Source organism: Dromiciops gliroides, chromosome 1, assembly GCF_019393635.1.
Source record: "Dromiciops gliroides isolate mDroGli1 chromosome 1, mDroGli1.pri, whole genome shotgun sequence".
Taxonomy (NCBI): Eukaryota; Metazoa; Chordata; class Mammalia; order Microbiotheria; family Microbiotheriidae; genus Dromiciops; species Dromiciops gliroides.
The window spans coordinates 23489784-23506475 of NC_057861.1; the positions used below are offsets into that span (position 1 = coordinate 23489784).

General features: G+C 41.8%; 1 protein-coding gene across 4 annotated transcripts in view; it reads left to right on the forward strand.

The window, feature by feature from the left end:
• MED13L (mediator complex subunit 13L) overlaps positions 1-16692 on the forward strand; it is a 428665-nt gene that overhangs the window by 337145 nt on the left and 74828 nt on the right. For all 4 annotated transcript variants that reach the window (XM_043988426.1, XM_043988440.1, XM_043988433.1 and 1 more), the window contains one exon: positions 12622-12767. In XM_043988426.1, coding sequence (XP_043844361.1) covers positions 12622-12767 — 146 coding nt within the window. The remainder of the gene's footprint in view (positions 1-12621; positions 12768-16692) is intronic.

Sequence of the window (16692 nt, forward strand, 5' to 3'; positions counted from 1 at the left end):
GTATAAGGTTCATTCACTGTCCCCTCCTCCCCCATCTCTCCCCCCACTCCATAAGCCCTTTCCTGCTTCTTTCATGTGAGATTTCACCCCATTTTATCTCTTCCCTTTCCCCCTCCCCCAGTGCATTCCTCTCCCCCCTCAATTTTACCCTAAAGAAGTCACCATGGGGCAGCTAGGTGGCACAGTGGACAAAACACCCATCCTGGACCCAGGAGGACCTGAGTCCAAATCTGGCCTCAGACACAAGGCACTCACCAACCCTGACCGCTCCCCCTCTCCCCTAAAAAAAGATAAAAAATAAATGCTTTACAGATATCATCCCTTCATATTCAATTCCCACCTGTGCCCTCTGTCTAAATTTATTCCTATCATCTGCCCTAATATTCAGAAAGCTCTTATGATTTAGACATATCATCTTCCCATGTAGGAATGTAAACAGTTTAACCTTTTAACATCTTTCATGATTTCTTTTTCCCATTTACCTTTTTATCTCTAGGGTCTTGCATTTGAAAGTCAAATTTTCTATTCAGTTCAGGTCTTTTCATTACAAATACCGGAAAGTCCTTTTTTCATTGAAGTCCCATTTTTCCCCCGAAAGATTATACTCAGTTTTGCTGGGCAGGTAATTTTTGGTCATGATCCTAATTCCTTTGCCCTCCAGAATATCACATTCCATGCCATCTGGTCCTTTGATGTAGAAGCTACTAGATCCTGTGCTATCCTTGGCTCTAAAGTATTTGGATTGTTTCTTTCCGGCTGCTTGTAATATTTTCTCCTTAACCTGGGAGCTCTGGAATTTGGCTATAATATTCCTGGACGTTTTCATTTTAGTATCTCTTTTAGGAGGTGATCAGTAGATTCTTTCAATTTCTATATTACCTTCTGCTTCTAGAATATCAGGGCAATTTTCCCTAACAATCTCTTGGAAGATGATGTCTAAGCTCATATTTTGATCATGGTTTTCAAGTAGTCTAATAATTTTCAAATTATCTCTCCTGGATCTATTTTTCAGGTCAGCAGTTTTTCCAACACGATATTTCACATTGCCCTCTATTTTTTTATTCATTTAGATTTGCTTTATTGTGTCTTGGTTTCTCATAAAGCCACTAGCTTCCATTTGTTCAATCCTATTTCTTAGGCAAGCATTTTATTCAAAGAGCTTTCATATCTCCTTTTCCATTTGGTTTTTCAAGCTATTAACTTTTTTTCTCATGACTTTCCTGCATCACTTTCATTTCACTTTCTATTTTTTCCTCTACCTCTCTAACTTTATCTTCAAAGTCCTTTTAGAGTGCCTCTATGGCTTGTGACCAATTCATATTTTTCTTGGAAGTTCTGGATGTAGGAGCCCTAATGCTATTCTCTTCTGAGTGTGTACCTTGATCTTCCTTGTTGCTAAAGAAACTTTCTATGGTTCACAACTTTCTCTGCTTGCTCATCCTGCCCATCCTTTACTCGACTTTTAACTCCTTCTTAATGTGGGGCCCTACTTCCAGGCCACACTGTCCCAAACTTCAAGGGATCCCAGGTGATACAATTTAAGAAGGGACAGGTTCTTTACTCTCCCGGCCTGTTCTCTAGTCCATAGATAACCCCAGGCCAACTTGCTAATTAACCAGGCAACAAAATTTTGCTTGCTGTGGTTGTTAGCTCTGACAAGCCAGTGCCCCTCCCCCACCTGGGTCTCCCACCACTTAAGACTTCTTCTTGGTTCCCTGCTGGGGTAGGACAGAAGAATTCCTCCTTCACTCCTGCAGACACCCCTGTATTCTCCCCCCTTTCCCCGGCCAGCAGTTCAGCCCTCTCACCAGACCATGAGCTTAGTTCCAGAAGACACTGGTACTGCAGCTGTTTTGGAGGGTAAGTTTCTCTGGCACAGCCTGCCTGGGGCTGGATCTGTCTCTGGCACTCCCAGCCCAGGACAGCAGCCCCCTCCTGACGAACTTCTAAGCTGTCTTTGGCTGGAAAATAATCTCAGCCTGAATTTTGTGGGTTCTGCTGCTCCGGGGTTTGTCTTATGGCTGTGGTTGGATTTTTTTGGGCATAAATGTCTCAGGAGCTCTAAGTGCTTAATGCCTTTCCTTCACCATCTTGGCTATGCTAATCAAGTTCTTTAAATTAATTTGATTCCATGGAAGTGTGATGAGGGACCTTGACTTCAAAACCTATGTCTGAGCTCATTCATGAAATTCCCTAGACTTATGAGAGTTATGCCTTTGTGTTGCTAGATGACAGTGTAAAAATCCTAGAAAGTTAGATGTTTCTACCACGTTAAATTCAAATCAGTAAGTACTTATTTAGCATCTAGCATATGTGTGTATAACATTAACATACATATCTCTTTCTGTGTGTATATCGATCTGGCTATCTGTCTCTCAGCCTGCCTACCTACCTGTCTGTCTATCTACACATAGATTCCTGAGAGAAGCAATGTGCCACATTAGGCAGAAGACCCATGATCCAGTGAAGCCTCTGATTCACACAGCCTTGTGTGTCTCTGAGCATCACTTAACTTCTAAGTGCCCTGGCAGTTCTCTTAAGATCAAATTTTAGTGCAGATGCCAGCCCCCCTTGATCAGGAGAGTTTCTAACTGTAAGTTCCTCACCTAGATCAGAGAACAGGGGGCTTGTTGGCTCCCTGTTCTTGAAAGCCATACTTCTTCCACTGCAGAACTGCTTGAGTTATGTTTATTCACTGGGTTCCTGTTCCTCAAACCCTCCCTCCCAGATCTTCAGACAAATGGACATTTATACAGTCTTTCCCATCTTGTACTCATAAAGTTGATTTTGGGGAAGGGGGCATTCCCAAGCTTTGTTTTGATCACTGTTTTTGATCTAGAATAAACCATAGTTATGGATCCCAACTCCTCTTCATAAAGAGAAGATAATTGCATTCCAAAGCAGAGAAAGTGGCTCACCCAAAGCTGCATGACGGTTCATTACATATCTTTTTCCCAATTGAGGACGTTACCCACTGTCATAATCATCACTCACATTTCACCCAGATTTATTAAGTGCTCACTACTGAGCTAAGTGCCAGTGATACAAAGACAAAAGTAAATCAGAAATTTACATGCTAATGGGGGAAGACATGTTCACATGAGTAGATATTAAATAGATGCCTAATGAATACAGAGTAGTTTGGGGAGGAGTGCTCTAGCAGCCTGGGGGCCAAGAAAAACTTCGTGAAAAGAATGATGCTTGAGCTCAGACTGGAAGGATTTCAAAAGATGCAAGTGAGAGACATTCCAAGGATGAGGATCAGCCATTGCCAAGATTCTGAGAAGGGAGATGGAGGTATCTGAGGGTAGAGTAAGGTAGGATTGGCAAAGTAGAAAGGGACCAGGTGGTGAAGGGCTTTAAATGGTTGACAGAGAGGTTTGGATTTGATCTCTAAGGTGATGAGGAGCCCCTGGTATTTGTGAAGTGGCAGTGGGACCCTCCGTGATCAGACCTGTTTTAGGAAAATCATTTGGGATTAGAGTAGAGAGAGTCTTGGGCAGATAGACCAAAATGGCAGCTGTTACAGTAGTCTGAAGGGAGACGATGAGCACCCCAACATATCTTTCAGGAATAAATGCAGAGGAGGGGAAAGTGGGTAAGGGAGAAGTGCTGGACAGGCAGAAACAAGATTTAGCAGCTGATTGTATATGTGGGGTGAGAGTGAAGTTTGGAGGATGGTGGAGGTGAGTCTGGGTGACTGAGATAGTGGCATCTTGGCAGTAGAACTTTAGGAGAAGGGGGCGGCTAGGTGGCGCAGTGGATAAACCACCGGCCTTGGATTCAGGAGTACCTGAGTTCAAATCCGGCCTCAGACACATGACTTACTAGCTATGTGACCCTGGGCAAGTCACTTAACCCCCATTGCCCAGCAAAAAAAAAAAAAAAAAGTTCAGGAGAAGGAGGGAAATGGGGAAGAAAAGAGTATGAGCTCTGGGTTGTCCCCCAGATAGTTATCTCAATGCTATCTCAGCTCCTCATTCTCATGCACACTCTCGCCCTCCATGTCCAGTCCGAAGGTGGGGCTGCTGCCAGAAGTCTCTTCCCATTGCAGCCCCTTCTTTCCTCTGCTGCCAAAGTGATTCTCCTAAAGTCTAGGTAACCCCTCTATTGAGGAAACTCTAGGGGCTCCCATCTTCTGACTGCATTTTCACCGTCTGCCCCCTTCCTCCCAATTATCTTCCTCCTCATTTCTGCCTCCTGACTTCCTTCTGTGTTCAAGAAGCCTATTCTCATCAGTTCCAGTGTCTTCCTTCTGTTGATTATCTCCAATTTATCCTATATTAGCTTATTAACACCTGCTGTCTCCTGAATGAATAAGCATCTTTTCAAGCACCTACTACTATGTGCCAAGTACTGTGCTGAGGGTTTTGCAAATATCTCTTCTGATCATGGGAGACAGGTTATTATCCTTATTTCAGTTAAGCAAACTTAAGTTTAATTGATTTACCCAGGTCACACAGATAATAACTGTGATTGGTTAGATTTGAACTCAGATCTTCCTAACTCCACATTCAGCAACCTGTAAGCTCTGCGAGAACAAGCACTGTCTTTTTCCTTTCTGTATAACCCCAGTGCTTAACATAGTGCCTGTCACATAGTAGGCATAATAAATGTTTCATGACTTAATGACTGAAATTGGTAGTAAGATATTAGGTAGTAAGAGTATGCAGTTTCCTTGTCACATTATTTTTTTCTTGGCAAAGGAGAGAAAAATATTTTCCAGGTGTGCTTTTCATTGTACAATTCTTTATCACTTAAACATTCCTTTAGCTAGGGAATTCATTTAGGGTTAAATTGGGTTCAGAATGTTATTTTTTTTTTCATGGAAGTAGTGTACAGGACAGTATTTCACAGGAATACTACAGAAAGGCGTTGGAATCTTTCCTTTTCCTCTCACTGGCTCTTAAGTTGGAACAATGACCATTTCCTGGAAGGGTTGTACCTTACATATTTCCTTTTCTCTTCTATGTTTGAATTGAATCATTAATTGCTGTTAAAATCCATCGTCTGGAAGGTCATTTCATTGGAAGTTAGTTGCTTGTTTACTTCTCACTTTCTACTGCCCAGTTAACCCATCAGATTCACCTGGAATTGGTGGAGCTTTAACTGTATCCACACATGGTTTCACCTTATAGTTTCTTCAGTCTACTTAACCAGCCACTCAAGATTTTAATAGGTTCAATCATTATTGCTCTTTTATAAAACATCTGTGCTTTTAAAATCAAGTATGGTTGATTTAGAGAATGCATTAGGAAGAGAGCCCTTTAAACAATTTGAAGGGCTTGTTGTTCAGTCACTGAGGGCAGCTAGATGGTGCCATAGTACATAGAGTACCAGACCTGGTATGTCCTGGAGGCAAGAAGACCTGAGTTCAAATCCAGTCTCAAATACTTACTAGCTAGGTGAGACTGGGCAAGTCATTTCACCCTGTTAGCTTTAGTTTCCTCATCTGTAAAATGAGCTGGAGAAGGAAATGACAAACCTCTCCAGTAATCTTTACCTAGAAAATCCTCAATAAGGTCATGAAGGGTGACCAAACAAAAATTCTGTAGGGAACATTAAATCTCTGTAAATTTATCTAGAATCCCCCCTCCTTTCGTCCCCCCCATGCCTTTTTCTTTTTTTTTTTCTTTTTTTTTTCTTTTTCTTTTTTTTTTGCAAGGCAATGAGGGTTAAGTGACATGCCCAGGGTCACACAGCTAGTAAGTGTCAAGTGTCTGAGGCTGGATTTGAACTCAGGTTCTACTGAATCCAGGGCGGTGCTTTATCCACTGTGCCACCTAGCTGCCCCTCCCCCTGCCTTTTTCAAGTGAGAAAGTATACTGGTTTTGCTTCCCTGTTCTGTTATAAAATAAAACAAAATAAGGTGACCTGTTAATGCATATAACACTCTATTGGTAGTGTTCAAATGACAGTTCACCAGCAAAGTGTAAGGTTCAGACAGAAAAGTGAGACCCTTATATGTGACTTGTAAAAGTATCACAAAGTATTTGCTAGGTCACTCTTTAGATAATATAAAAAATGATCAAAACTTAAAACTATTTAGTTACCAGTGTGCCCCACTGCAAGAAGACCACATTTAAATATCTAAAATGCTAAATGTGGAGGTGATTCAGTAAAGTTACAAAAGGATGCTTCATTTGGTAGAAAGTTTCTAAGAAAGGTCCTGCCCTTACACTTAAAGCAGAAGACTTCTCTTTTCACTTTATTGTGAGCTCTTTTAGCTTCCTTTCTCTGCTTCTTAAAACTTCTGAGTATTATCATACTCTTTGTCCTTTGCACTGATTAGAGAAGAAAAGCTGACCCTGTTCTTTCCTAAAAGTAATCTTCTACTGGTATCTTTGATTTCTTGCCCACTTCCAGGACCCTTCTTCAGCAGGCAGCTTCTAGCTCAGGTATACCTTTAGTCTCTCTCCACCGCCTTAAATGTTCTGTGGGCCCTAATATTTTAAAAGAAAACAAGACAAGCTTTTTCCTTGACTCTTCTACCCCTTTCCAGCGAGATCTTTACCGCTAACCTGGTTGACATCTTCCATGACATTGCCTGACATCCTTGACAAATATACATCTCCCTGTTTTATGCCTCATTTGATATTGATAATCAAAGGATTGTCAAATCACATTATCCCTTCTGTTGGAAATAATCTTTTACGATGTTAACATAAGCATGTAAAATACTTTATTTGGGTAGAACCCTTGAGGTGCCATTTTGTCTGCCTGCTCAGTGGCTTTGTTAGAGGCAGTGCACATTACGTCCAGTGCTATCTTGCATTCTTTGCACCTTTCAGACAGTCATGACTTGAACAGCATGTTCTGCTGTATAAGATCATTTGTCAAAGTCTACCTGTTTCTTTCTTATGCCTTCATCAAGCATGCCTTTAAAAACCTGTGTAGGGGCAGCTAGGTGGCGCAGTGGATAGAGCACTGGCCCTGGAGTCAGGAGTACCTGAGTTCAAATCCGGCCTCAGACACTTAACACTTACTAGCTGTGTGACCCTGGGCAAGTCACTTAACCCCAATTGCCTCACTTAAAAAAACAAAACAAACAAAAAAAAAAACCTGTGTAAACTGTTCTCAAAAGGCCTTTATAGATATGGGAAGAGCATAGTTCCTAATTGCTAAATTGTTCTTGATTTCCCTTTTTCCTGGAATAGGAATAGCTGTCATTTTTTCCCCTGATCATTCTGGATCTCTTCCTCTTTCTGACATCTTGAAAATCAGTCCCTCAATATCATCAGAATTCTGTTGCCTTCTGCACACACCTTAGTGTCTGTTTGGGCTGGTCATATCTCTTTTCTCATCTTTGCTTTTTTTTAGTTTCATTTCTGCTTCCTCATACAGGACTTTGGAAACTAAATCAGAGTTCAAATGTGGTTCTTCCTTTGTGATTATTAGCCAGACTTGTAGTAGCAGCTAATACAATACTGGGCCTAGAGTCAGGAGGACCTGCATCAGATCCAATCTCAGACACCAGCATGATCCTGCGTAAGCCTCTTAACCGCTGTCTGCCTCAGTTTTCTCAACTGTAAAAAGAGGGTCACAGCACCTGCCTGTCAAGGTTATTGTGAGGATAAAGAGGTAATATCTATAAAGTGCTGTGTAAACCTTAATGCACAGATAAATGCTCGCTGTGGTGGTGGTGGTGATAGTGCTCTCAACAGATCTTTTCCATTTTTCATCTGTTCTCTTTCCAGTTTCATCCTTAAATACACTTAGAATAAACTGGTTAGAATTTCACACCCAGTTTTCTAAAAACACAGTTTCCCTTCAATCAGTCTTTGCTGTTTTATAAGACAAAGCCGTTAAGCATTGTCTTCCACTCCTTTCTTTGATAAGGTTTTGCAAATGAGTTTTTATAATCCACCCTAATGTTGTCCTTGGCTGCCCTCTCTACTTAACAAGAATCAGTCACTCAATAAGCATTTAAGGGCTAAGGATACAAAGAAAGGGAAAAAAAAGTTCCTGCTCTCAAGAAACTCAGTTTAATGAGACAACATGCAAACAACTATGTACACATACAGTATATAAGGGGGGGAAATATACACACATACATATATTCAACAGAGGTAAGGCACTAGAATTTAGATTGATTGGGAAAGGTTTCCTGTAGAAGGTGGTACTTAAAGGAAACCCAGCCTTTGCTGGATTAGAGAGTTTCTTAGCTCCTCTTTTTTCTTCCTTCCTTCCTTCCTTCCCTTTTTTTTTTGTCTCATTGTTATGTCAGTTCTTTAAATTTCCTTTGGGAATGATAGTAGTCTGTGCAAAGTCTGTATCTTCAGGAATACTTTCAGCTGTGTGCTGCCTTCTGAGTTGCATTCTTCAGATTAGGTCTTGATTTTTGTTCTTTATTAAGTGGGTTTGACTTCTTACTTAGCTCATTTTAAAATGACTCCTGCATCAGTAAGCAGTCATCTCCGGTCTCTTAAGAGATGGTTGGGGGCAGCTAGGTGGTGCAGTGGATAAAGCACCAGCCCTGATTCAGGAGAACCTGAGTTCAAATCCTAAATCCAGCCTCAGACACTTGACGCTTACTAGCTGTGTGACCCTGGGCAAGTCATTTAACCCCTATTGCCCCACGAAAACAAAAACAAACAAAAAAAGAGGTAATAGTCAACATTATTTTTGTGATGTCTTATGCTTACCATGTCTAGCCCCTTCTGCCTTTCTCCTTCTTTTTTTTTTTTTTTAAGTGAGGCAATTGGGGTTAAGTGACTTGCCCAGGGTCACACAGCTAGTAAGTGTCAAGTGTCTGAGGCCGGATTTGAATTCAGGTACTCCTGACTCCAGGGCTAGTGCTCTATCCACTGCGCCACCTAGCTGCCCCTGCCTTTCTTCTTAAAGACATTATTCATGATGTAGAGGCATAGGGCTTTGACAAGGCAAGTCTACAAGCCTTTAACTTTTTCCATTTCTCGATGCTGGGTTTTCCAACATTTTGTCCTTCCCAATAATCTGCTTTCCAGCACAGCCTCAGAATATTAAGCTGTATGTTCATATGGTCATTGTTTGAAAGCCAAAAGGAACCATATAGTTGATTTAATTTGGAGAGTTTTATGAAGAACCTCTGTGGAGATTATAGAATTTCTCTACCACTTCATCATCTTCCAAACAGATGGCGATATATAAACTGCTGTCATCTTCATGGGGATCTTTTTCCTTATGCTCATCCTAAACACAGTTGTGTAAAGTGTCTTTCGACGTGGTGGGCTTTCTTGTTGTTTCTGCCATTGGAAGCATGCCTTGAACATGATCTCTTTGAAAGAAAAATGATTCATAAGAATTTATTTTTTTTAAGTCTTAGATTCTTTGTGACCCAATGATTACTTCTGACTCCATTTTGAAACCAGAGTACCAAACCCCTTGAATTTCCCCTGGCTTTTTGCGTACAACAAGAAGGCTCACACAAATGGCTGGTTGCTGCTCTGTCATTCCCTCTTAGCTCTACCTCAGATCTTCCACTTCTCTAGTTTAGCTGCCTAGCACTAGATTGCCACCCTTGGAAATGCCAGTTCTCAGGTGGATTTCCCAATCCTCCCTTCCACCATTACACAAATTCTGTCACAATTGGCAGCAGTCCCAATTTCAGCTATTCAGTAATCATATCTGAGACTTGTATGCTTTAATCTTGTCCAAGTGTTTTCCATATTATAAGGAATTCAGTAGCCTCCCCAACCCAGTAAATGAAGAGGCCCCAGGGACTCTTGAAAACCCCTGAGTCATTGTGTAAGTGGAGGGTCTGCAGTAATGGCCAAAGCCTCTTTGAGGTTGGAAAGTGTATGAATATCAGTGAGTTACCTGATCCACCCTACTTTTCCCCTAGGAAGAATCGGCACCAGTCCTGAACCTTGACCTATACCCCAGGTCCTAGTTGGCTCTCTGTCCCCCAACTTCTGGTCCTATTTGGTCCATAGAAGAACTGTATAAACCCCACCCTGTTTCACCCATGTTGGGCACCTAACTCTACTCAGGACCGCACCACTGCCCACAGTTCAGCTTGCTGACTTCGCCTCTCTCCTTCACCTGCTGTCTTGTGCTGTATTCTGTCCAGTGGCATTTTTCTCCTTAAAAGCATGAGCCATCACCTGGAATGTGTAACTGATTCAGCAGTCATACCTACATCCTACGTTTTTGCCTTAGGGAATGAGAAGAGCAGAAGAGGGAATCAGGAACCATGTTTCCTAATGTCAGGACTTCCTTCTTCCTGACAGCAGAGCCGCCAAGGGCCCCTGCCCAGCTTTCCCTGGTTTGTCATTCCAAGTCTCCCTGAGTCTGTGATGACAGGATCTCAAGGGCTACAAGTTTTTCACTCTCATATTAGAGATGTAGAAAACTTGGGACCCAGAGAGATTCAGTGACTCTTTTCCATATAAGAAAGATCAGAAGCTGAATCTGAGCCAAGGCTTCTTGATTCCCAGATTGGTTCCCCATCCGTATCACTTACCTGCTCCTTTGTCTACTTGGGATACAATACAACCTCTCTGAAAAGCAAAATGTCCAGGAATCCCTGTCACTCACTTCTGGTGGCCGCCTCTTGTTAGGGCATGCAGCTGGGAAGAAGAGTTGGTGAAATTTGGCCATGTGCTCCTTTGTAAAATGTTCTCAACAATTCTGGAATTAGTGAGGATGTAATTAATTACATTGATACCCATTGCAGTCTGGCTCTGGGTTCATTGTATGTTCTTCACACATTCTCCATTCTAATCAACCAAACTACCTTGGTGTAACGTTCCATATTCCATGTCTCATCCCTGTGCCTTTGTTAGTTCTCTTCCCCGTGCCGCCCCCTCTCCCCATCCTTCCTTCCCTCAGCCTCTTAGAATCCCTTAGTTAAGTCCAGTTAAGTTTGCCCCCTCCATGAGGCCTTCCTTTCCTGGTGACTTCTCCCCCCAACTCACTGCCCGCTATGGGGCTGTGGGTGCCCCACTCCCTCCCCAAAATGACTTTTTGTCTGTTTTGGATTTACTTGCTCGTGTAGGTGTTGTTTCCCACCACTGACAGCTAAGCTTCCTGAAGGCAGGCCTGCTTTTTGTTTGTGCATCGTCATTACCTAGCACATTAATACTTGTTAAATGCCTCAGCGAACTTGCCCAGACACCATAGCCAACATAGCTCAAACTCATCATCAAAGTAAGTTATATTTTCGTGAAGTGCCGTCTTTCCAGAGAAAGGTCCACCACACAATTTTTGAGAAAAGTTGCTTGTGATTTTTGTCTCTGTTCTCCACTTGTTCTGTAGTTTTCAGGGTGCTGGCCTCTTCTTAGCCTTGCTTTTGATCATCAAAGAGCTCCACAGAACTATCCTGTTTGTGGCCATTTCCATTTTCCCCTTGTAACTTGGTGTATAAAATCGAGTAGCTATTCTCAATCCTCCATGGCATACAATCAGTTCTTGTTGAGACAATCAAGTCAGTCAAAACAGATTCTCAAAGGTAAGGGTGCTGTGTTACACTGGGAACTGCATGGAGCTGCAGATTGAGAGTTTTGCTGTTTTTGTTCAAATTTGCAGCATTGGAAAAGAAGCTGATGTTAGGCTTAAATGAAACGTAAACTTTTTCAGTCACGTGGAGATTGTTTCACAATAAAGTAAAAAGTAATTCCTGATAATTTCTAGATGTGAATTTAGCCTCTTTGTGCTGATCATTTCAAAGTGATGATACACTTACATGATTTACAGGGGAATATCTGTTGCTGGTGTTATACATTTGGGTCATGTCCTTAGGAGCCTTTCTGAGAAATGGGCTCTGTTACACCCAGGCTACTAGCATAGTTTTTAAAAACCACTATTATATTTCTGGAATTATGTATCTATCTGGGTAAAGGCAGTTCAAGGCTAATAATTCTCACCTAATTATATGGAACATAGAGCAGTAGTTTGCTTTTAAAATATGTGATTAGGAAAGGCAGATTGCAAATATTAAATAGAACAAAATGCCATCCTACTTGGAGAACCATATTGATTGTGTATGGCATTTAGCTGGCAATTAAATACTGTCTTCCATAGGGCTGTGCACATAATAGGTGCTAAATAAATATGCAATAAAGGGATGCTTGAAATACGGAGGCTATGACTGCTGTTATTGAGCCGTCCTGTGCATGAATAAAGCTCATCTTCTCATTGTCTGCAGAACCAGTTACAACGTCTGTAACCAGTGTCAAATCTTGCTACCAATATTTATGGTGACTTTCATTTACAGAGACTGGATAGGTGACAAATAAATATTCTTGAATCATATTTGAACATTTTTAAATAAGAATCAATATGGAGAGCTGGATAGAAGGCTATATTCAGAGTTAGGGGACCTGGATTCGCATCCTTTTTTTTTTTTTTTTTTTTTACTTACTGCATATTTGACTTTGGATAAGTCACTTTCCTCTTCATGGCTTTGGTTTCTTTATTCTGGGGAATGACAGTCTTGGACTAGATAATCTCCAAGCTCCCTTCAAGCTCCAAATTCTATGATTCTCTGGATTGCTAATTGACCGCTTTGTTCAATTCTCCCCATTCCAGCTCTGCTGCCCAGGTAACAAGCCAGCTGGGCTCCCCCTGCCTGTGTCCTGCTTGTCCGAGCCTCAATGTGGGTTTCCTCCCAGTAATTAGAACCGTCTTTTGTATTTTCAGTGAACATTTGTCCTGCGCCTTCACATTTTTTCTTCATGGGGAAAGTAACGTCTGCACCAGCGTGGAGGTTGCCCAGCACCAGCCGATTTATCTGATTAACGAAGAGCACGTGCACATGGCCCAGGCATCCCCTGCACCGTTTCAAGGTAAGCGTGCGAGACGACTTCCAAAGTAGAGCCTAAAGATAAGGCATGATTTTAAATAAGGGGATCCTATGGATCTTGGCCTACTTCTTATTTCACAAGGAGACATTTTATCCAGCAGTTATTTTGAAATAAAACACCCGCTGTTGGGAATCCAGCATCTCAGAAAGAGCTACCAGGGACTGTCTAGTCCAACCCAGGCCTGAATAAGAATCCTTTCGCTAATCTTCCCACATGGCCACCCAGCTTTCTCTTAGCGATCTCCACTGAGGAAGAACCCACTCCTTCCTGAGAGAAGCCCCTTCAGTTCTTAGGTCGCTCACTTGGTTACAAAGTTGTCCCTTACATTGATTGTAGTTCTACCTTTCTGGGTTAGAATAGGTCTTATCTGCCTTTTTATAACTGAAATCTGATGGGAGACTGTCTTCAAGTCCGTTCTCAAGCTCCCCAGTTCCTTTAGCTGTCCCTCATGTGGCATCACCTGGCAGCCCTTCCCCGCCCTGGCCTCTGCCAGACACTCTGAAGCTGAAATGTGACTGTGGAAAACGAGCACAATGTGCCCATTGTGGTGTGGCCAGAGCACAGCCCAGGAGGGCCATCACCCACTGAAAACCGCAACAGCTGAAGGAGGCCTATTGACCGATAGAGAAGAGACGTGTTCTGGAGAGCCTTCCTATGTGTGTGTAGTGTGAGCTCTAAAATGGTATCATTGCCAGGCTCACCCTTGGAGGCCGGCCCTGGGGATTGCTCAGCAGTTCTGAGCGAAGGCCTAACCAAGCTGCTTCAGAGTCTGACATGAATTTGAGGAGCCCCAATACAGGGGAGACCACAGAGGTGCCTAAGGATGGATGCAATGGAGTGGGTCAAAACCCCCATGCTGATCAGAGTGATGAGGAGAGAGGGAGGCCTCATCTTTTTTTTTTTTTAAGACATTGTTGAGGAAGAAAATGGAGCATTTCCTACATGGTCAAAGAAAAATAACTTTATATTACATCCAATGAATTAATTGACCAATCTTTAAATACAGAACTTTATTTCTTTGCAGGTTAGTTAACCTGATAGTAGTAATGATGGATTTTAATATTACTCATGGTTAATGTTAAACTTAGCATTTTTTGTTTCAATAATGGGAGTACTTCATCTGGTATATGGTGAGTCTTAGAAATGTCAGTATTTTATTTCCTCATAAGAATTGAAAAGAATTAACAGACCAAACATAGATTAATGCATGCAAATTGTAAAAGTGAACTTCTTGGCTGAAAATTAATGAAATTTTTTTCATTGCCTTAATATTTGTAAAAGACTAACTTGATCATCTTGTATAGTTAACTGCATGCTGAGGCAGTGTTTTTCATCGTTTTTATTTCATAATTCTCTCTGAACAACATTTTCTTTAGTTTTGTAGCATATCAACCAAAGAAGTCTAGCAGAAATATACTAACAGTTTCTAACATGCTGGTAGAATTGGCTAAAAGATTTTCATTGACATAATACCAGGCTGTCATATGAATAATTAACATCTGATCAACACTTCTTGGCATACTATAAAGCATATTGATTTTGCTTAATAAAAAGTGTAACAGTTGAATTCAGGAATTACAGAAGAAACAGATCATTCTCACAGGGAACTAACCTGGTTATAATTTATCATTGTCAAAACGAAAAATGTGACTGGGTTGTATGATAGTTGATATCTAGTTAGAAGGTACATGAGATATCATCGAGCCCAACCTGTCCATGTTCCAGATGAGGTAGTTGAGTCACTTGCCTGAGGTCACAGAAGGATCACGACAGGAAATGGGAATTCAGGCTCAGTGCTTCTTGCTATGGGTTGCTCCATGTGCTCACCCTGAGGAGCAACGAGGTCTGTTGCAATGGCCTCTGGGACCTCAGGTGCCTGTGCCCATGGGACTTGGACAGTGCAAACTTTGGGCTCTGGCTCATTGTGTCTCTCTGTCCTCTCCTCTGGCCTGCCTTAGAAAGCATCTGATTTCTATCCTATGGAAACAAGTCATGGAGCTAGAGGAAGCCTTAGAAGTTACCTGGTGTAACTTTTTACCCAGTGCAGGATTACACTCTGCAAAACAAGGCAGTGGAGTGGAAAGGGCATAGGATTTGGTGTCAGTCATTGAGTTTGAAACTTAGGCCCCCAGTGGTGGCACACAGAATAGAACACTGGTCCTAGAGTCAGGGAGACCCCAAGTTCAAATCCAGCCCTGGACTGAACTTATGTTTATCTTTGTTTCTTCCTCTGCAAAATGAGGGTAATAACAGCACCTTTCTCCTGGGGCTGTTGTGAAGATACAGTGAGATAATGTTTCAAAAGAGCTTTGCAAACTTTAAAGCAAAATATTTAAATGCTCCTTGTTATTCTAACACTTCCAAGGAGTGGGGGACTCCTCATAACCTCTTAAGACAGTCCATTGGACATTTGGACACCATTCAAGGACTTGAGTTTGAATTCTGGCCCTGCTAGTTACTCTCTGTGTGATCATCTGTGAAACAAAAACGTTGGACTAGATGCCCTCGAAGGTTTGTCCTGGCTCTGAATTCTACAGTCCCTGAAAGGAGATCCTGTCAGATCCTTAAGATCTAAAGATGGGGGGCAGCTAGGTGGTGCAGTGGATAGAGCACTGGCCCTGGAGTCAGGAGTACTTGAGTTCAAATCCGGCTCAGACACATAACACTTACTAGCTGTGTGACCCTGGGCAAGTCACTTAACCCCAATTGCCTCACTAAAAGGAAAAAAAAAAAAGATCTAAAGATGATCAAGTACTTTTTAGTATAACATCAAATATTACTTTAAGGGAGCTCCATATGTTACCCAACCTCCGCTGCCAAATTAATTTTCCTAATGAAGAGAACAAGCTTTGTGCACCATCACACTTGATTTTGGTTTATGTTGTAGAGGAATTACTCTACAATTTCAAACACTCCAAACTTAAGATGGTATAACAGATCTTGTAGGAACATTACTGGTCTAGATCTATCATTTAATTGGAGTAGGGATTCCTGGTGAGCAAATGTCTTCTACTAACTTAGATCTATAATCCTTACGTAACTTGTACCTGTGGAACCTATGGTTCCAAAGAGATGTCAGAGGGCCCTGTGAGACTCAACATCCCCCCCTCCCAAGCCTTTTGGACCCCAAAGACATGTTTGGCCACTCTGCTACCCTGTTTCTCATAGCAATGCTATGAAGTAATAAAGTTATTTTAAAAATGTATTTCATTGAATAAGAACATTAAGTACTATTGTGGTCATATCTGCCATTTACCTGTTTAAGAAAAAAACTAAATCAAAGAAAGGCAAGAAGCAAATGGAATATGTCAGTTCAGGCCTGGCCTAATGCAGAAAAAATAGTCTTCAAAAAAGTACTCCTTGTGTAAGATCTCTATGGAACACCTGTGCTTAATCTTGCTGGTTTGTCACTAATGCTGTAAGCCACAGAAGTACTCGGGGGTGGATATCTTAATAATTCACCACAGCTGCTGTGGAGGAGGTGCATCATTAGGACAGCTGTTGCCCTGTCAGGAGCTGCAGATGATGGAAGCTTTCAACCTCTCCCTGTTCTTCCAGACTGGGCGGAGGATTTCTTCACCGCTGATGCAGGAGAGCCACCCTACTGCTCCATTTTGAGTGTCATTGTCCCTTGGCTAGTTGGGTCCCAGAGTGGCCGGAGAAAAATCAAGTCTAGGTGTGTGCCCATCTCTGAGAGTCAGCAACAGGGAGACAACACCATTATGCCCCTTGAGATTCTTGGACAGATTCAGACAAAATCAAAGGTAGTTTTTAATAGGACATATAAAATACCTACCTGGCAGCCAAAAAATTAAGTGGAACTCTTCATTGTGCTGTGCAAATTGTTGTTTCCTTGCTCATTAAAGCAAAAAAAAAAAAAACAACCAACTTCCAACTGTGAATGGCT